General features: G+C 41.3%; 3 protein-coding genes across 9 annotated transcripts; 2 read left to right on the forward strand and 1 right to left on the reverse strand.

The window, feature by feature from the left end:
• Positions 1-444: 444 nt before the first annotated feature.
• On the reverse strand, positions 445-5179 carry LOC114442024 (bifunctional apoptosis regulator-like). Of its 2 annotated transcripts, XM_028415272.1 has the most exons (10): positions 5126-5179; positions 4941-5025; positions 4139-4430; positions 3789-3887; positions 3603-3696; positions 2759-2931; positions 2465-2609; positions 2090-2269; positions 1787-1983; positions 445-1670 (listed from the first exon to the last, which is right to left on the reverse strand). In XM_028415272.1, exons 3-10 carry the CDS (start codon positions 4408-4410, stop codon positions 1478-1480), a joined length of 1353 nt encoding a protein of 450 aa, XP_028271073.1. In that variant the 5' UTR covers positions 4411-4430; positions 4941-5025; positions 5126-5179; the 3' UTR covers positions 445-1477. The 2 variants fall into 2 exon arrangements, with proteins under 2 accessions (XP_028271073.1, XP_028271082.1); XM_028415281.1 differs by lacking the exon at positions 5126-5179 and having other exon boundaries at positions 4827-4960.
• LOC114441905 (zinc finger protein 497-like) lies at positions 5008-11008 on the forward strand. Of its 4 annotated transcripts, none has more exons than XM_028415073.1 (12): positions 5008-5117; positions 6828-6989; positions 7115-7563; positions 7746-7944; positions 8068-8120; positions 8439-8580; positions 8661-8738; positions 8832-8900; positions 9006-9092; positions 9309-9371; positions 9498-9740; positions 9884-11008. In XM_028415073.1, exons 3-12 carry the CDS (start codon positions 7321-7323, stop codon positions 10666-10668), a joined length of 1962 nt encoding a protein of 653 aa, XP_028270874.1. In that variant the 5' UTR covers positions 5008-5117; positions 6828-6989; positions 7115-7320; the 3' UTR covers positions 10669-11008. The 4 variants fall into 4 exon arrangements, with proteins under 4 accessions (XP_028270874.1, XP_028270866.1, XP_028270883.1 ...); XM_028415065.1 differs by lacking the exon at positions 5008-5117 and adding an exon at positions 5266-5391; XM_028415082.1 differs by lacking the exon at positions 5008-5117 and adding an exon at positions 5268-5381.
• Positions 11009-12642: 1634 nt separating this feature from the next.
• On the forward strand, positions 12643-18209 carry LOC114441936 (oocyte zinc finger protein XlCOF28-like). 3 transcript variants are annotated; one of them, XM_028415127.1, is made up of 6 exons: positions 12643-12856; positions 13990-14123; positions 14636-15576; positions 15660-15837; positions 15939-16067; positions 16706-18209. In XM_028415127.1, the coding sequence occupies exons 2-6, from the start codon at positions 14006-14008 to the stop codon at positions 17401-17403; spliced, it is 2064 nt and encodes a 687-aa protein (XP_028270928.1). In that variant the 5' UTR covers positions 12643-12856; positions 13990-14005; the 3' UTR covers positions 17404-18209. The 3 variants fall into 3 exon arrangements, with proteins under 3 accessions (XP_028270928.1, XP_028270938.1, XP_028270947.1); XM_028415137.1 differs by lacking the exon at positions 12643-12856 and adding an exon at positions 12917-13261; XM_028415146.1 differs by lacking the exon at positions 12643-12856 and adding an exon at positions 13270-13671.
• The last annotated feature ends 1554 nt before the right edge of the window (positions 18210-19763 follow it).

Raw genomic sequence — 19763 nt, forward strand, 5'->3', positions numbered from 1 at the left:
ACTAAATCAAGTCCATCAATCTTCGTGTTTTAATTTGCTCTCATTAAGCACGTTTGTTTCTTTTTTCGTAAGTAGTCCTATGTGCTCTTTTGAGACGGTCCCTGCGTTGTTATGGAGACGGCTTTCGCGGTCATAGCAACTATTAGGCACTAGAGGGCGGTCGTTTTAAAATCCATCAATAAAACTTTATTTATAAATAATGTTCCTACAAAATAGCACTGCTACAAATGCCTAGTTTCATTCATTATTTTATATTATATTATATTAAAAATTACATTACACAAAAGCCCAAAACTAAAGGCACAACAGTGTCCTTAATTAAACAACCCCCCCACCCCCAATAAATTAATTAAAAAATTAAAATAACATTTGGGCAGAAATTTCAATCGCTGATAGTGTTTGATTTTTCATGAGAAAAGCAAACCCACCTACAGGATAACAGTATTTATTTAAAAAAACTTTATTTTTTCTTAGAGAACACAGAAGAACAAAATCACAGTGTATAATTTTCAAGTTAGTTTTTAAGCAGATGTAATCACTGATTAGTCCACCCAGGAAATGGAAAGTGTATGGCAAACAGAACATTTCTTAGAAATAAAAATGTGCAACATTTGTTAACAGTACAAGCAAATAAAAATCTGTATCCCCTTAAAAAAAGTCATAAAAAATGAAACATTATTTATCATATTTTAACACATTTTAAGAACACAAGTTTTATTTTGTATCTATAGTAAGTGTCAAATTTGGAACAAACTTCTGTGTTGAACATTAGTTTAACAAGGCAGATTCTGTTTTCTCTTCAGTGGGTATTAAAGTATTAAACCCCAACATTTGACACTTTAAATCAGTCACACTAAAGATGCAAAGTGCGCATCTAGATTTATGCAGAATAATGTTTCGTAGACTATTAAAAGAGCTTCAATTAAACCTCTCAAGTAGCAGTTTTTCCATTTGTCCTACTTACATGCCAACAAGACGCTTGACAACAGAAGTCAAACTAAAACAAATAGATCCTTATTTCTCATTTGATTGACCTTCAGAGTTGATTGGACTACAGCCTCATCGGTGCTACAAAGCTATATGAGGATGCTCTTTTCCCTCACCAGTGTTTAAACAGGACCTTTTATTTTTGCACCACTGTCCCCCACCCATTCCATTTAGGCATTGTGGTTTATGAATGCACAGCAGAGACACAGAGAGATCACTACAGTAATCACTCCAGTCAATAACATCACAGGTACTTCACTGCCTCTCACCTCACATGTTCAGTTTCTCTGACAGCAGCTCAGGTGCCCCTCTCTGCTTCCACGTGGCGACCATCCAGTAGAATGAGAGGACCGGAAGTGAGTAAACCTCCGTTTTATCAGCAAACAAAGCCAGTTTCACATGTTTACTGCTGAAGTTTATTTCAGCACTTGGAATTCTGACTGTATTATTTGCCAAGAGCTGTAGTTGGGCACTGATAACATGCAGTCTATTACAGTGCCTCTGTGTCAGGGTGCATTAACTGCCTCACCACCAGGTCTATATTAATGATGGGGCTGAAGTAAAGAGCCCAGTAGAAGAGGCAGTTGCACACAAACTGTGGGACAAAAGGCCACAGGATGGCAAAGGCAAATCCCTGAGATAGCATCTTCCACAAGTGGTTCCACATCTTGTGCGGCAGAGTCCTGCAAAAACACACAGGTTAGTGCACTGGTGTGGTGACTTCATTAAAGCATAAATAGTCATGTTAAAACTTGATGTGTATTCAGGTATGTGCAGTAATAACCCTCCTACTGTGTACCTGATTCTAGCTGTGGTCCAGAGCCTCCACAGGGCACAACCTTCTAACACAGAGAGCAACATGGCATTAACAATGATGAAGCGGGATGTCCAGTAGTGGACAGATAGCCAGTCCCAAGCAAACTCTGCAATCAGCTGGTATGGAAGCAGGCAGTATTTCACAAGGAACTCTACCCACTGTCGCCAGCTGGGTTCCATCTAACGAAAACAGAAACAGTTAAGAAAATGTGAGTGTCACAAGCAGCTAAGATCTTTATTAGCAGGACATTTTTAAACCATAACACTGGATGTAATAATCTGATACCTGTGTGTCGAGGAAGGTCCTCTCCACTGACTGGTCAATGTGTGTTACGGCTGGACAGCAGGTGTGCAGGAAGGGCAGGAAGGTCTCAGAGTAGTCGAATAAGTACAGATAAAAGATTGTGAGGCGAGGGGAGCGCTTCAGTGCATACAGCAGGAACAGAGACTTCCCAGCATTAGCCGCCTAGTAAAGAAAACAGGAACAGTGAGAGGTAAATCACCAACTACTTGCATTAGTAAGAAATATAACACTTTCTGGGAGTGAAAGAAATGTTCTACCACTCTAAATGCAAAACAAAATATACAATTTAAGCTCATAGGAAGATGCAAAGAAGTATGTGAAGTAATCCACTCTGAGATGCACTTTGCGAGTGCTTACTTTGTATTCCCAGAGGTTCTGTGGAGGTTTGACCCCCAGGGCTTTAAGTCTGTCCAGCTCTGCCACAACAGCCCGTCTGTGTGCCTGATTTTCTATGCTGTAAGGAGGTTTCAGCAGCTCTTCATCCCCCAGCATCAACAGGAGCCTGAAGCACAGAAATGAACCTCACATCATATAAGCAATATGAGCAACAGCATGTCCTGTTGTTTAGACACTGCTTTTCTAACAACACGGCTTGATCTTGACTTTGCAGGGTGAAACGTGTGGAATCTAACTTCAGGGTAGAAAGCGTACCTTCCATTGACGTTCTCCTGCTGGAAGGGTTCTCTGTACAGCTGGGCCCATGGTCCCAAGTTTTCTAGCCATGACACAACCTCCTCTGTTGTCCAGCGAGACACGGGTTTACTGATCAATTGGTCATGTTGCTCCACAACACTACTGCTACAGTGATACACCAGCACCATCACCTGGAAGCAGGCAAGTGTTTACAAATGTTTTATAATGACCCCTGGCTTCCCTATAACACAAACAAACAGCTTATTTCATAAAGCTGGGAGAAGGAGCTTGACAGGTATAACCAGACTGGTTTTAATATGGCAGCGTAAGGCTGAGGATTGAACTAACATTGTTACAGTTACTTTCATTAACCACACACATAATGCATGTGTGTGCGAAGTGCAAAATACGTCAGCCAAAGAAAGTCAAAAGTCTCCAAAACAAAAAGATGATTTGCACGCAGGCCAAAAGTTGACTTCTTCTAAAATCACCTGACTCAATGATGCTATCCATCCACGAACTGGGGTCGAACACAGCCCCATGCAGCTCTATTGGCATGCTCCCTGCAGCATGCACATGAACTGATATAAATTTTCTGCCACGGGGCAAGACACACAGTAACGTTTGCTCCCCAGTGCCACATGGACAAAATAAACACGATCTGCTTACATCATATGAACGACTGACCTGTTTGGCTACTTCTGTGGTAACCTTTTACTTAGAAGCTGTCAACCAGTTTCTTTAGTCAACAATAACCTATCACATGTATAACAGGTACAGCTTACTGTAAATAACAAGGTGAAGTCATTTTGATGCAGAGGACAGTTTACACGTTCCTTTTCCATTACTGTTGTGTACTTACAGCTACACATGACAGCGCAGTTAGGACTCCAGAAAAGAAGAAGCCTGCTTCTTTGTGCTGGTTTGTCCTGGATCTACCCAAATTGTCTCCATATCTAAGATGAGGAAGAGGAGATGTTCTAAGTCTGTTTTTGTTTTCCACTACTAAGCTGGCATGATCTTTTTAAAGTTTTGTAGATCAAAATACCTCTGGAAGGCCAGCAAGCTCCGAGAGATTTTGGGGTTTGCCTGGATTTCTTCTCTCCTCCGTTGAACCACCTCACTGAAAAGCTTATCAGTTGCATCCCTAAGAAGAGGATTATAGGAATGGATAAAAGCATTAGTGGAAAAAACATATACAACAACACCACACATTTAGGGGTGGTGAGTATCAATCAACAACAACTAACACACTAAGACACTATTTTGCACTAAATGTTGCACTGCATTCAGATGATACCCAACTCTGAGGTTGTCAATAGGTCTCAGTTCTCTGCTGTACCTGCCAGAGAAATCAAACATTGAACCACTGATGTGACATGGCCGTGAGAAGCATACCTCAGCAGTATGTTGATTTTAGGAAAGCCTTCCCACTTCTCCCGGCACCCCGGGCACTCATTTTTGTGTGAGGACTCCCACCACAGAGCCAGACAGTGGCGGCAAAAGTTATGACCGCAGGTTAAAGTGGTGGGGTTGACTAAGATGTCATAGCAACAGTGACAGGAGAATTCATGCTCCGAGATGCTGCTGGTGGCCGCTGGCTTTTGCTGAGAGCATTCAGATAGGTAAGACGGATCCTCCATGAAGTCATCTGCTGTATTACACTCCATCTGCTGCAACGTATCCAAGGCTGGAGAGAGGAAATACAGTTACTGAGGGTGGACTAAATGCCATAACACAGTGATATCATGTCAGTCCAAAGGCCAGTTTACAATGATGTAAAGCAGATAAAAGCATATGTGAAATTACACATATGTCCACAAATCAATCATTACATATAAGCAAGTTGTGTAGCTAATACAGCTAAAGCACAACTGAAATGCTGACACAGTATGAAGGCATTTATCACCTAAGACGCTGACACCTTATATAGCTACTTTGACAACAGGTAACTTATCTGGACGTTAGCTGTAACTGGCTAGCTAGTAGTTAGCTAGAACCTAGACAGAAACAGCAGCATTAAGTACAGTAAAGCAGCAGGAACAGCTTACTAATGTTAGAGATAGAAAAAATGTGCCATCATTACCAATAAACTGATGCTAGTCGGTCTGCTAATGATAACTTCGCTTTGGCTAACAGGAGGCACTGAGTTAGAATTGCTAACTTGGTGAAGCTAATCAACGTAGTGTAGTAAACAAACCCGGTAGTTCCTCGTCTCAGCACTGGCCGCTGCTAGTCGATGATGACATGACTATCCGGCTAATAACCAGGTGGATCCGCTCAACCTGAAACCAAAACGTCCGGATGTTGAGTGGCTGCGGCTGTGCGGGTCCTCCTGTGGAAAGCCCCCCTACGCACACACACACACGCGCGTCATGTGAGTACCTGATCGGCAGTCACGTTCTCGCCTACCGGCGGAGTTCCTCCGGTGTTTTCCGCAGTGGTGCCGAGCAGCTCTGTCACAGCTGAATTCCGCCGTGTGGCTTTTAAAAGCTGCCTCAGTTCAAAGTTCAGATCAGAGCGAGTCACTGAAGCTTCTGGCCTGGTTCACGATTCCTCACCACGATGATAACAAAACAGTAACCTATTAACTTACACGTTGGCTCAGGGGCACATATGATTCTCCTGCATCACTTCAGAGGTCAGTTAAGGTAATTGTAGCCGGTGTGTCCGGTAAGTACGTTTATCCGGTCCAGTTTAGGTCACTTTCAGACCCCTACTCCACCATTCAGACTGATAATGTGACAAAAATCAGCTTCATTTAATACTCATGATATGTTATTAAAGTTCTACAAGGTGCTGCTTAATTTTAGAGCACCTTTAATTAGTTTATTGTGCATCAAACACTGTAAGATTAGAACCAGAGGAAGGCAGCAATGGTTTCACCGGCGTAAAACCTCGAAGAAGAAGAAGAAGAAGAGGAGGGAGAGGAAGAATAACCCACAGTAGTAGTAGAAGAAGAACCGCTGTAAGAAAAAAAACAGAAGAAGAAGTGGTGGCGCAACACAGTTAAGCTAGTAGTGTTAGTTCATGACAGCTGCTCTCACCCGGGATCACGCTTCAGCCTAGCTTCCTATGCTACCCACCCTGGCGTTCTTATGACATCCTTCAGAGCAGGAGACACCCATCATCTCGCACTATGTTCGAGGTAACGCAGACCAGCGTAGCCGCTATGAGGTCGGCTGGCTGTGGTTTGATTGGAGCTCAGCTGGTAACTAGCCGTGCAAAATGCAAAATGCAGTCCGCTAACCTGGTGTGCAGACAAGTAAGAAATACCTGCTTAGGTGTGAGTGACAGTGGGTTTTAAGGTTTACTCATACTCGCATTCAGCTGGGCTGTGTTGTGAGAATAGCTTGAAAGCTAGCTAGTTAGCTAGTAGCGATTGTTGATAAACTACTCAGCGTTGCATTCATTTACATACATGTGCAAAACTAAATGACATAATCACTGCTGCTGAGTAACGGGGAAGTAGCGGGACAGGCATTGTGACCTAATGTGTTAGTTAAAAATGTAAGACAGCCTGTGGGGCAGTCATAACGCTAGCTAATAAAACAGGTGAGTTCATTGAAACATGCTTTCATACATGAATTTTGTCACAGGCTGTAGTCCATTAAAAGAATGTACAGCAATTCCAAACAGTTTACAGAAATTAGTAACTTGATTAAACACATTAGTTGAATGTAAACATACCTATGAGAAGCAGATTCATACAGTTCCATCCTAAATGTTTTGTTTGTTTACTATGCATTTGAACGTAGAACAGACACTGAAGCAGAAAACACTGGGAATAGTGATGATTACAAGGCTTAAGTCTACACATATGGGTTCTTTATATTTTAAAACTATTTTCTGAGGTCTGACATGTTCAAACTGGACATTTGTGCAGCCAAATGCTGGGAGTGGATGTCATATATTTGTAATAGCAACGGCACTCTGTCTTGTGTGTGATGTTATCTGAAGCCGTCGATACCAGTGTATTTAGTTACAGGGGGTTCCATAAATATTGTTTGCATAGCAGGTTTTCTGAAGTTTTTGCAATGCAAGATTCTCTCTGATGCTCTGAACTAAATCATGTCTTTCCTCACAGGATCCCGAATTGCAAGATCCTTTGTCCCTGAGTCTAAATGAGAGCTATGAGGACAGAACTTCTCCACACCAGGAGTCACAAAAAGCCCCAGGAAGCCCCGACTACAGCTGCGAAACACCAGAGATCCAAGTAATTATTAAAGAGGAGGAGGAAGGCTGGACTGTGAGTGAAAATCGTGAGTGGAAAATCTTAAACATGTGCCTCACTTTTATTAGATGATATTCACAGCAACTCCTGTTGTGATTATTAACATGGTGTATTTTTTTGCCTTGTAATGTTAACCACAGATGAAAGCTTCAGCCCAGAGAGCGAAAAACAGGACATCCCCGCACACACATGTCTTCCCCATCTCAGAGCATGCGGGAAGGAGAGCACTGTTTCATATGAAGTGAATAGACATCAAACAGAGACATGTTCCAAGGAATCTGCCGGTCCCACTCTCTATGGGCACAGCTCGACTGCGAGCGAGGGGCGGAGGCAGAGACACGTGCTTATGGACTCTGATGACAAACCCAAGGTTACTTGTATATGTGACAAGGCGTCAGGAAATGCGACTGTGCATCAGTGCAATAACACAGGAGAGAAACCCTGCTCCCGCACAGTACGTGACGCAACTTCAAGTCAAAAACAGAACATGCAATCCCATGGAGAGGAGTGTTCCATCCAGGAGCAGAGCACATCTTTACACACAGAGGCAGAAGCACGTCAGGCCAGAAAATCAGCACCTTGTCAAACTGTATGTTGACCTGTTTTGTAGAAATGATAGAAATATCTCTCTTGTTTTATCTTGTATGATGCCTGTTGACCATTAACTTCTTCTACAGACCTGTTAATTGTAGTTTCACAGTTTATACAGTGTAGTTGACGACTGATTTCACTTGAAGATGAATGTCTGTTAGCACTGTGTTTTGTATTCAGGATTCTCCTGAACAGAAGCACCCGATGTCACATGGAGTCAAGATGGCATCAGCAAATCTGAGCGACCAAACACTTCATCTGACTGTCAGACTGCATGCAGGGGGGGAGGAGGAGGAGGAGGAGGAGGAAGATGAGGAACAAGATGAAGAAATTGGAGGTTTAATCAACTCTGATGGAGAAGTGGTTGAATGGGAAGCAGGTAAGTTATTCAGTATGGTACTTTGTTAGCAAGCTTATTCTTCTTTATGATCATTTGTAGAGCTTATATGATAATAAACATTGAAGTTTTCAACTATGATCTTTTTTTGTTTTTTTTTTACAGGAGACAGTCCAGAGCGAGGCTCTGATTGCACAGAAGGTCCTCAGCCAAGCAGGGTATTTTGTTTTGAGATATCACTTATACATTTATATAAAAAATAATAATGAATAAATATTTTGGTACAAAAAAAGAAATAATGTCAGATCCTAGTCATGATGTTTATCAGTCAAAATACCTGCAGATGGCACCTCAGCACCATGCTGTCCTGTGCTGCCCCTGCTCAACACAGATGAACATGTAGCATTACATGCTCTCTGGACATAACCATTTTTCTGCTCTGTCTTGAATACTGTCGCTCAGAGAACATTAGTGGGGCTGTTCCTGATGCAGTTTAATGAACATGATCACAGGCTGTCGTCCTGTCTGATTCTCAGCTGCAAGGCCAAAGCCACAGAGACAGCAGCAGTCCGACACTCATCATGGAAGTCGTGTCTGTGGGGGAAGATGAAGACAGGGAGGAAGGGGAGGAGAAAGGGAATGTAGTCAAGACGGCAGCCGTCTCGCCCTTATATTGTGGTAAACACAAGTGAAGGGAAACATGAGTTACATATTTTGAACGATTCCACTCTGAACTTGTGTTTTTTTTTTTTTTTCAGGAAAGAGACTGAGAAGGAAGGTTCCAGTGGTCTATTTGGACAGCTCAGACACAGACAAGGATGTTCCTGCAATTACTGGTCAGTATTTGAGAAGATGCGCATGGAACTTTATCATTTTATTTTATTTTTTAACCATGTGTCAGTGTAATTATTTCTTTCTTTGTCCAAAAGCAAAGAGAAGAGGCAGGAGAAAGGTTTCAGAGACTCCACCGCCATCAGACACAGACGCAGATCCAGGAAGTGTGTTTCTTTTGTTTTATGTGGGAGTTTGATGCTTGTTCATGCATTGGAAATGAGAATTTTGTATGTTATTGTATTGTTATACATCTTCTTTTCATCTTCAAGTATCAAGGCGTACTCGAAGAAAGAGAAACATCCGTACCATAGTGGAACCAGAGGAACTGAACTCAAAAACTGTCCGCCGAGGCGCTGGTGAGATGAGGAAATATGGGGTTGGGTATTGTTTTGATATATTTGGGGACTGGGTCATTATGTCTGATTCACTGTGAATTACGTGGGCTGACAAAGAGATATGTATGCGAACAAATCATCAACAAATGCAGCGCACACACACACACCATGCAGTTCATAGACCTGACAGATAATCATTATTCTGTTTTAGACTAAAAATGCACTTTTTTTTAACAGCAAAGAGATCTTATAGAAGAAGAAAAGACACCAAACCATCTGCTGAAGGAGAAATAACAGCTGGTAAGCATAAATAAAGTCTGACCCTTTTACCTCATGGTAGCCCATTTTCCTCGTACGTTAGGTGATGATGACCCCTCATAATGTTTTTTAAAATTGTATCTTCACCTTCTTTTTACCGATACACAGGCAAGAAGCGTCCTGGCAGGCGTATGGTTCATGTACCAATAGAAATTCCGCCCGAGCTCCTGAAGAAGCCCAAAGAGAAGATAGAGTATCACTGTTCGGTGTGTGGCAAGGAATTCCCTCATGCCTATAAACTGGAGAGGCATGCGCTGATCCACACCGGAGAGAAACCATACTGCTGCTCCATCTGTGGGCGGGGGTTTAACCAGAAAGGAAATCTCAAAACGCACTATAAAGTCCATTTAGGTAAGAGCTGTTCAGACTACAACTAGATGTGACATTTAAATGTGTGGCTTGTTAACAATGTCTAACATGCCAATGCTTTTAAAAAAAATATTAGCTATAAGATAAAAGTGTGTAAAACATGGGCTTCCTCTGTTTCTGTTCAGGTCGTAAAGGTAGTGTGGAATTTGACGATGAGGCAAATCCCATAACATCAGAACTCTCTGAATACTTGAAGTCTCTGCCGGGAGAGTCCAGGATTCGATCGTCCCTCCGTTGCCTGGAGTGTGGAAAAGAGTGTGAGAGTCAATCTGCTCTACAAGCGCACCACATTACCACACACACCGAGGGGGCTGCCGACTCAAAAGCCGACGAGCACAACGCATCTCAGCTTCTCTTTTGCCGCCGGTGTGGCATCCAGTTCAGCGAAAAGGAGAAGCTGGAGGAACACATGAAAACCCATGTTAAAGACAAGCCTTACTCATGTCCCGACTGTGGCAAGAAGTTCATCAATGAGAGCTACATACAAATCCACCAGCGAATCCACACCGGAGAGAAACCGTTCCTCTGCTCCCAGTGTGGCAGAGGTTTCCACACGGCCTCCTCTCTCAAGCTGCATGAGATGCAGCACTCCGGGGAGAGGCCATTTGCATGTTCTATTTGCAGCAAGACATTTCGAATAAACTCCTACCTAACTGCACATTACCAGACCCACATTAAAGACAGGCCTTTCATTTGTAGCGTTTGTGGGAAGGGCTACTCCAGAGCTGAGGAACTGAAGGTGCACCACAGGCTTCACACCGGCGAGAGGCCGTACGAGTGCGGACAATGTGGGAAGAGCTTCATTTATCGCCAGGGACTGCGGCAGCATCAGCGCACACATGCTGGAAAGCGCATCGGGCCGACCAGACAGCTCGGTAGACCCAAACAGCAAACCAGGCTGGACATCTAACGGTTAATTCAACAATGCATTTCTGTTGTGACTGTGTTTGAAAATACTGCAGTAACTTGCCCTTTCCTTCTTCTTCCTTCCATTCCTTCAACCCTGCAGAGACACTACAGACTCAGTGTAGGTTACCCTGAGTAATTTGGAAGTTTACCGTGCTGTCCTACTTGTAATCATGTTTGTACCACATTTTTATGTTTACTCTTCTCCAGTAGCTCATCTGTACAATTTGAGTGCCTTTGTTATACCCTGCATGCCAAAAACTAAAACTTAATGTCAAAGAAAATATGCACTATATCCTTGTTATTTTAATCCATGTCGATGGAATACAAATGTTTTTCAGAAACATGTCTGTGATTTTTTTATTTAAGCTACTGAGATAATGTGTGTCTGTAGTGAAATGTATAGAAGTGCTTCCAGTCAGCCTATGACTGATCATCAGTCTTTTTCAGGAGCTCAAAGCTATGATGTCACTGCTTGCTGTTTGAGCTGGTTCTGTGTGGGTAGTCTAACCCACAACCAGCAGCTTGGTTCTTGTGCTTTATCAAAAATATGTCATGTCAAAATTATTTCCAACAGGTGGAAATGAGAGGCAGTTATCAAGACAGCCCCTATAAAGGAGAGGTTCTGCAGGTGCTGACCACAGACCATTGTCCACAGACCAAAATGACCTCCAGCAGGCCACTAATATGCATGTTTCTGCTCATACTGTCAGAAACAGACTTTATGAGGGTGGTAGGAGGGCCTGATGTCCACAAGTGGGGCTTGTGCTCTTCACAGATGAGAGCAGGTTCACACTGAGCACAAGTGACAGACGTGACAGAGTCTGGAGACGCCGTGGAGAACGTTCTGCTGCCTGTAACATCCTCTAGCATGACTGGTTTGGTGGTGGTCAGTAATGTGGGGAGGCATTTCTTTGGAGGCACAGCCCTCCATGTGCTAGCCAGAGGTACCCTGACTGCCATTAGGTACCAGGATGAAATCCTCAGACCCATTGTGAGACCATATGCTGATGCAGTGAGCCCTGGTTTCCTTCTGATTCATGACAATGGCCTCATGTGGCTGAAGTATGTCAGCAGGTCCTGCATGATAAAGGCATTGATGCTATGGACTGGCTTGCCTGTTCCCCAGACCTGAATCCAATCCAGCACATCTGGGACATCATGTCTCATTCCATCCACCACAGACTGTCCAGGAGCTGACTGATGCTTTAATCCAGATCTGGGAGGAGAAACCTCAGGACAACATCCGCCGCCTCATCAGGAGCATGCCCAGGAGGTCATACAGGCATGTGGAGGCCACACACACTGCTGAGCCTCATTCTGACTTGTCTTGAGGAATTTCCACTCAAGTTGGATCAGCCTGTAATGTGATTTTCCACTTTTATTTTGAGTATGGTTCCAAATCCAGACCTCCATAGGTTAATAATTTTGATTTACATTGATCATCTTTTTGTTATTTTGTTCTCAACGTATTCCACTATGTAATGAATGAAGATTTTCAACTGGAATATTTCATTCATTGAGATCTAGGAGGTGTTATTTCCCTTTATTTTTTGAGCAGTGTATTTTGGACTTGGAACTTAATGTCTATAATCATTATGTTTTGTTTGTTGTCATTTAGTTGACAGTTACAAAAAAAGAGCAGCATCTACATATTTAAAACACATTACCTCTGTATTAAAATATCAGTAGGTCTCTGTTCTGCCTGTCAGTTAACCCTTTAGAGAAACATACATAAGATATGCATAAAAATATCGCTTTTGATTCAGGGATTTTTAAGTTGCTTTAACTCACAGTATTTCAACGACTCGTTCTAATAAACTCCAGCTTAATATATCCACTTAATAACCACACTATGAACTGTGCGTATCAATACATGCGCATTGCTTTCTGTGAATTGGAAGTTGCCTGAAACGACAACGTACAGTCGGTACGTTCAGTCAGCGGGGCTCTTATTTTGATTCTGACCGGAAGTTCTGGCACTACTGAAAGCTACTAGCTAAAAGCTAAAAAGATTGTCACTAGGTCCAAACGCTTATTAAAATTAACTCAGTAGTTAGTTGATATTCATTTGACACATGGTTTCAACATACTCAGCACGAACATGAGAGAGAAGTAGTGATATTGGCAAGTCGTTTCAATAAACTTCTGTCGAGCGACTGCTATTTACCTGAGGGGAAACCTATGCTGAGGTTGGTCAAAATGTCTATTGTCTGCTGTGAAGCGTTAGCTAGTCGAGTTAGCGACTGTAATCCGAGCTGAGGTGACTTTTGAAGCAAACGTGACATTTTCATGATGGCCTCAATGATAGATGTGTTTCGACTGCTATTTGTTGTTGGATATTAGCATGAGCTTAGGAAGCTAGCTGCTAGCTAGCTAATGGCTAAATCAACATAGCTAGTAAACGCCATGTCGGTGGCTAGCTGGCTAATAACAGTCTTCTCAAAGGTAGAGGTGGTCGTTGACCGAGGCGCTGGTCACCGCTGAGAGTCTAGACAGAGCCATCTCATTCAGAGGTCAAATACCGTCCCCACTGCAGGGAGGTGTTGTCTCCTGATGCGATGGAGTTTTTAATATGACACCCTACACACCAACAGGTTAGTTAATTAGGTTGCGATCTAACTTAAATCGCAATTAATGTGAGACTTGGAATGGATTGGGGAGAATGAGTCCCTCCCAGCTAATGCTATTGAGCTAGCAGTGCAGTGCATGGCAAGAGATTTTCCCGACTTTTAGACCACTTGAACAGACAAACGAGGAACTTTGACTACAGGCAGACTTTAACGTATGTCCACTAGTTCATTGCAGTTATGAATTTAAGAGAGATACTGTCCGTAGGCGTTTATTAAGGCTCCACCAGCTCCTTCATAGTATAGCATCCGCCCTGCTGAAGTGTCCTTGGGCAGGAGGATGAATGTCTTCCAGGGTGGAGGATTTGATTGTATCGAATTATCTAGATCCAGAGATGGAGGCTGAATCTAAAGCTGAACTAGAATGTGACTGTAAGGTTAGTTTGGTACAACCCTTTAACATTTACCACTATCAGAATGACATAAGCTTTATTACCTATTTTAAGATTCTGACAGGGTATGCTGTGTTGAAATAAAATATGAATATAACTCTTTATACCTCTTTAAATTTGTCACTATGAAATCATATATATATATATATATATATATATATATATATATATATATATATATATATATATATATATGGTTGTTGTTAGAACTATTATGCACTAAAAGTTTACTCAGCTGTGAAGTTTTGTCCATATATATAGTGAGTCACCTTTACTTATCACTTAATTTATTACCTCTACAAGGTTATATGATTGAGAGATGAGCTCGGAAAACCCAGAGGACTTTGGACCAGCAGTTAATCTTGCTGAAGATGATCAGCAGGAAATAGGAGGCCTGATCAACTCCGATGGTGAAGAAGTGGACTTCTCAGACCTCAGTGAGTAAACAAAATGTAGCTGCAAAGAATGCATGCAATCCGATATGACAATATTGTGTAATATATGCTGACTTTGTGAAACCTAATACCTTGAAGTTGTCAAGAGTTGACACATTTTTATAGCTGTTTGGGGTTTCATTGTGTAAATTACACCTTTCTCATATGACACATAACAAAGTACAGGCAAAAGCATCTCTAAATCTTAGTTGTTATGCATTATATTGCCATAACCATCCATATCTTGCTCAATACTTTTCCAGCTTATTGTGTATATGCATGGAGGTCTGACATCCACAGTCATTCCATTTTTTTCTGATCACCCACTGATAGGCACGTAGAGTACACTTTATCTTCTGTCCTTCTGTATAAAATCTGTATAATTTTAAATAATTGATAAATGAATAAATGTTTTGTGATGGAATTCAGTTGTACTCTAAGATTATTTGTTTCAAGAATATCCCTTATTTTATTTCACGAAATGTCAAGCTTCCTTTGTCTTTGTATTTCCACAGGAGTAAGAGCTATCCATGCAGAGGCTCACGCAAAGACGTTCGACCAAAGCGAGAATGAGAAGCCGACAACTCTTCACAGTTGCTCAGTGTGTGGAAAAGACTTTCCTTATGCTTCTAAACTTCAGCGTCACCTGCGTACTCACTCAGGAGAGAGGCCGTTTCCCTGTTCCATGTGTGAAAAGAGATTCCCAGAGAAGGGGCTTCTCATGATCCATGAACGGGTCCACACTGGGGAAAAACCATTCCCATGCACTTTCTGTGAGAAAAGATTTGCTAGTCAGGGGGAACTCCGGCTACACCGGCGGACACACACAGGCGAGAGGCCTTATCACTGCTCCATCTGTCTGAAGAGCTTTTCTCGACACTGGCACCTAAAAACCCACTTAGAGGCGATGCACTCGGAGGTTGTTGAAGGTTTTACGAGAAAGAAGTTTCCTTGTTCAGAGTGTGAAAAAAGCTGTAATTCAGCGGCTGAGCTGAGAGATCATCAGAGGACGCACACAGGAGAGAGGCCCTTCCAGTGCTCATTCTGTGACAAACGATTTGCCTTGTCAGGTACACTTGTTAGACACGAGCGGCTCCACACCGGCATCACGCCATACCACTGCTCTGACTGTGGGAAGACATTTGCACAGCAGTGGACTCTGACTACGCACATGAGGACTCACACGGGAGAAAAACCTTACAGCTGCACACAGTGTGATAAGTCTTTTGTTGCTCCAGGAGAGCTTCGGAGGCACACGAGGATTCACACTGGAGAAAAGCCGTACACCTGTAGCGACTGTGGAAGGCACTTTTCCCTGGCTGGAACCCTGAGAAACCACAAACGCTCATGCACACAGAGCAAGAACGAATCAGTTACTGGTGTTGAATCAGGCCCAGTTCAAGCTTCAGCTGGTGAATCATCCCAGGGAGACCTGGCTAGCAACATCAGCTCTGAGGTAGTGACAGCACACAGCAGCGTTAGTAGTGATGTTTTGTTGTGTTTTTTCCTTCCTTTTTTCTTATTGTATTATATTTATAGGTTTCTGAGAGCCAGAGATTGCCGAGTGAAGCTGAGTACCTTTCCTCTAAGGGTGTTAACTGTGACAAAACAGCTGAGTGTGAAAATTACCCCAAAGCCGACCAGCCAGAGGATTCCGCTGCCAGTCCACATATGAATGTAATAGTGAAAGAGGAAGAAGAGGAGGAACCTTTGTGTGGTACATCAAATTTAGGATTTAATAGGCGTTATGTATTATGTAAATTTGTATGTTTTATTTATTATTTGGTTTGTAATGGATTGTTGTGTTGTCACATTTAGAAGAAACTCCAAGTCAGGTGTCTGCTAGCGAGGATTGTACCATCCCAGAGGAAACTGAAGAGCAGCATCAGGAAAACGACACAGAAATTAGGATTTCGGTAAAGGAGGAAGAAGATGAACCGATCAACAGTAAGAATAACTCATACTAGTGGAAACTCGAGTTAATTTTGTCATTTAAGAAATTGTATTGTCTCTCTTCACTTCTCGTTTATTAACTAGATCAGGTTACAAATAAGATTGACAATAAATATAAATTATAGATATTAAATGTGTGACATCTTGGCCCTTTAGCATAGCAAATGGCTCAACATAGTGAGAACAAGACATTAATTTGCTTGTGGATATAGACAGTGTGAGGGTGCTTGCTGCATATCTTTGTGGTTTTGTCAGAAATGGGGTGCAAAAACAGCTGTTTTCATATAATTTAAATTATTGTTAGTAGCATCAATCCTTGCGGTGTTTATACTGACTGAGGACTTGGTGCTTGTGGGAATTTTTTTATTTTTCAGGCTTATATGTATATGTGTATGTTGTTGTTTAAAGATTTATGGGATTATTTTGACTATTTAGGGCCCTCCTAGGCTTCATATAGTGTTAATTACCATATATACATCAAACAGCATTAGCATATGTTCTTTAGTGTGGTCAAAGATTTGTTACAGCATTTATTTTACTACCTAAATAGATGCCTTTACTTAATGGGTTAATATATAAGTAGAGGTTGATCATATCTTCTGTGTCACTGAATGTGTCCCCCTTTTCTGCAGTGACAGAAGGAGATGCTGGTCACCTTGCAGACAGTGAAAAAGATAGCAGTCCAGACTCACCAGTGCAGGAACAGTTGAACAACAAACTAACCAAGAGCTCCTACTGCTGTGGGCTGTGTGGAAGAGACTGTCACAAGATGTCTGCTCTTCAGATACACATGCGGATTCACTCAGGAGAGAAACCATACCAATGCACGCTGTGTGGGAAACAGTTTACCCAGAAAGGTCAACTTAAAGGTCACTATAAAGTTCACACAGGAGAGAAACCTTTCTCCTGCCCAGACTGCGGAAAAAGCTTTGCACACTCAGGGGCCATGAACAGACATCGGCTCACGCACACAGGAGAGCGGCCCTACCACTGCTCTGTGTGCGACAGGAGCTTCAACCAGTCTGGACGCTTGAGGGAACATGAGAAAATCCACTTTGGGGAAAAATTTGACTGTCCTGAGTGTGACAAAAGTTTCACGAGAGCTTCAAGCCTAAAAAACCATTTCAGGCTTCACACAGGAGAGAGGCCCTATGGCTGTGACATCTGTGGAAGAGGCTTCAGCCGTTCACAAAGTTTGAGGCTCCACAAACGGAAGCATGATCAGATTCAGACTGAAGAAGGGTCTGCGTTCAGTGTGAAAAACGAAGACTTCTCACAGAGTGACGATAACTCTCCTATTAACATGTGCATAACAGACAAAAATGGCTGATATTTATATGATAAACAGATATATATTAGGTAGTATTATTTCAATGTTTTGGGCAGTAAAACTCTAAATGAGAAGGAAGAAAAGGACTACCTCTGCAAATAGATCAGAAATAAACTATTATGTGACTCATGCAGAAGAATTAAAGTAATAAACTCCCATAGCAGTGTGCACAAATGAGTAATTGGAGCCACACCAGGTGATGACCAGCACTAACAGACAAAACAACCAAACAAATATCACTACCAACACAACTTTTGTAAAGTTTTTGAAACTGTTTAGATGGTAAATTTTAGAGGTCATATTTACTCTGATGTATCACTCTTTACCTGTGTTAGATCCATTGGATTATTACACACTCACGTTTATAGTATTACGGTAGTACAAATGACTCATTTATGGTCTGTAAATTTCACTATGTTCATGCAGTATTTCTCATCAAACTAATTGTATATGTGCAAATTAAATTGGAGAATAATCATGTTTTTGTTCGACATGTTACAGTGGCTATTGTGCAGTTTAAGAATCAGGTGTAAACTCAGTCTTTGGAAATGTATGGTTTTCAGGTGGTTGCCAAAACTAATGAGCCTTCGTGAGGAATAATTTTTACTTAAGAATCGAATCATGAATCGGGTTCAACTGATTTTGCCAGACTTACATCAAGAATCAAGTGTGAATTAAGGAATCATCCACCAAGACTGTGATGGAAGAGGTAATACTTTGAAGCCTTGTCAATAGTTAAGATTTCCCACTGCTGCCTCAGTCTAATTGTATGGGACATGTACTGATAAATAAAAATACTAAGAGCATTTGTCTTGCTGGTATTTGGGAGTTACATGTATTTTATGTATGAGAATCATGTATTTAAAAATATATATTATAATATTACAGGGTGTTTTAGTATGTTAAACCAATAATTAACTTTTACTTCAAGTGAGACGTCTGTCAGGGGACTATAACAATATCATTTATATGAATGTTAAACTAATGGGGGGGACCATATTATTTTTATGATTCTGTTATGTGTGATAAAGAACTGTTATGTCAGCTGATTTCTTTTCCACACTTGCAAGCGATCTCCACGTTGACAAAATTCTGGTGCTCTTGAACGCAACATAGATGACAAAAACAAAGAGAACACATTGTCGACGTGAAAAATCGGACTTAACCCTCATGCATTGTTCGCAAACACTACCCTAATGTGTTGTTCGGGGACAAAAACGTCCCCTAACTTTAACGGTTTTAAAAATATATTAGATAAATATTTTTTTGAAATTTTTTTGCATAGACCTTTTAATTAACTTCAGTTCTAATCAACAGTAGTGAAAAAATCATTTTCCCCCAGGATTTTAACCCTTTAATCACCAATTTTATAAGGGGTGGTGCTGAAAATTGAAAAAAAAAAACACACAAAATGGCTCATTTTTAATAGAAAAGGTGAATGTGGACTGGATTCTTTTGAACCTTTATTACAGTCTTGGTCATGTCAAACATCAGTAAAAAAATTGACTTGATTGCATTATTAGTTTTTGCACAGCACTGGATTTTCTTTTTTTCTCCCTAATGTGTTGTTCGGGGACAAAAACGTCCCCTAACTTTAACGGTTTTAAAAATATATTAGATAAATATTTTTTTGAAATTTTTTTGCATAGACCTTTTAATTAACTTCAGTTCTAATCAACAGTAGTGAAAAAATCATTTTCCCCCAGGATTTTAACCCTTTAATCACCAATTTTATAAGGGGTGGTGCTGAAAATTGAAAAAAAAACACACAAAATGGCTCATTTTTAATAGTAAAGGTGAATGTGGACTGGATTCTTTTGAACCTTTATTATAGTCTTGGTCATGTCAAACATCAGTAAAAAAATTGACTTTATTGCATTATTAGTTTTTGCACAGCACTGGATTTTCTTTTTTTCTCCCATTTTGTCCCATAGACTTACATTATAAACACACTTTTTTTGACTGCACAGCCATGGCACTACATAATCATGCATTCTTGATTGTTGGTGGTTTACCCTGTTGGTAGGAGGTAAAATTTGTGATTTTTACAGTTAACAACTTAATTACCATATTAACCCTTTACCTGCAGGCCTGTGCTCATGTAGTGTAGTTTCTGGCTTGTATATGGAGTTATAGGGAGTATTTTAGCACATAATTGTGTGTCTACACACTGTGTGTGTATGTTAGAGAGGAAGAGAGCCATTTGCACACTGATCTTGTTGTCTGTGAGTACACACAACCACAGAGTCTTCATAGTAAACAAAAACAAAGAAAGTGTTGCTATGCACGTGTGGCCCTTTGATGTCTACAGGTGCAGACTAAACAAAACAAAAAGGCAAGTGGTCTTACATGTGACCTTG

This window comes from Parambassis ranga, chromosome 1 (assembly GCF_900634625.1).
Source record: "Parambassis ranga chromosome 1, fParRan2.1, whole genome shotgun sequence".
Taxonomy (NCBI): Eukaryota; Metazoa; Chordata; class Actinopteri; family Ambassidae; genus Parambassis; species Parambassis ranga.

What these genes read in the sequence shown, in the direction of transcription:
- LOC114442024 (XM_028415272.1), bottom strand. Translation starts at nt 4,410, where the DNA reads ATGGAGTGTAATACAGCAGATGACTTCATGGAGGATCCGTCTTACCTA. An exon ending in AGAACCTCTGGGAATACAAA is followed by an intron (nt 2,270 to 2,464) that starts GTAAGCACTCGC and finishes TTTCTTTACTAG; the next exon opens with GCGGCTAATGCTGGGAAGTC. An exon ending in TGGACCACAGCTAGAATCAG is followed by an intron (nt 1,671 to 1,786) that starts GTACACAGTAGG and finishes GTGTTTTTGCAG; the next exon opens with GACTCTGCCGCACAAGATGT.
- LOC114441905 (XM_028415055.1), top strand. An exon ending in AAGGTCCTCAGCCAAGCAGG is followed by an intron (nt 8,121 to 8,438) that starts GTATTTTGTTTT and finishes TCTGATTCTCAG; the next exon opens with CTGCAAGGCCAAAGCCACAG. An exon ending in TGAAGGAGAAATAACAGCTG is followed by an intron (nt 9,372 to 9,497) that starts GTAAGCATAAAT and finishes ACCGATACACAG; the next exon opens with GCAAGAAGCGTCCTGGCAGG.
- LOC114441936 (XM_028415127.1), top strand. Translation starts at nt 14,006, where the DNA reads ATGAGCTCGGAAAACCCAGAGGACTTTGGACCAGCAGTTAATCTTGCT. An exon ending in CTAGCAACATCAGCTCTGAG is followed by an intron (nt 15,577 to 15,659) that starts GTAGTGACAGCA and finishes TTATATTTATAG; the next exon opens with GTTTCTGAGAGCCAGAGATT. An exon ending in AGAAGATGAACCGATCAACA is followed by an intron (nt 16,068 to 16,705) that starts GTAAGAATAACT and finishes CCTTTTCTGCAG; the next exon opens with TGACAGAAGGAGATGCTGGT.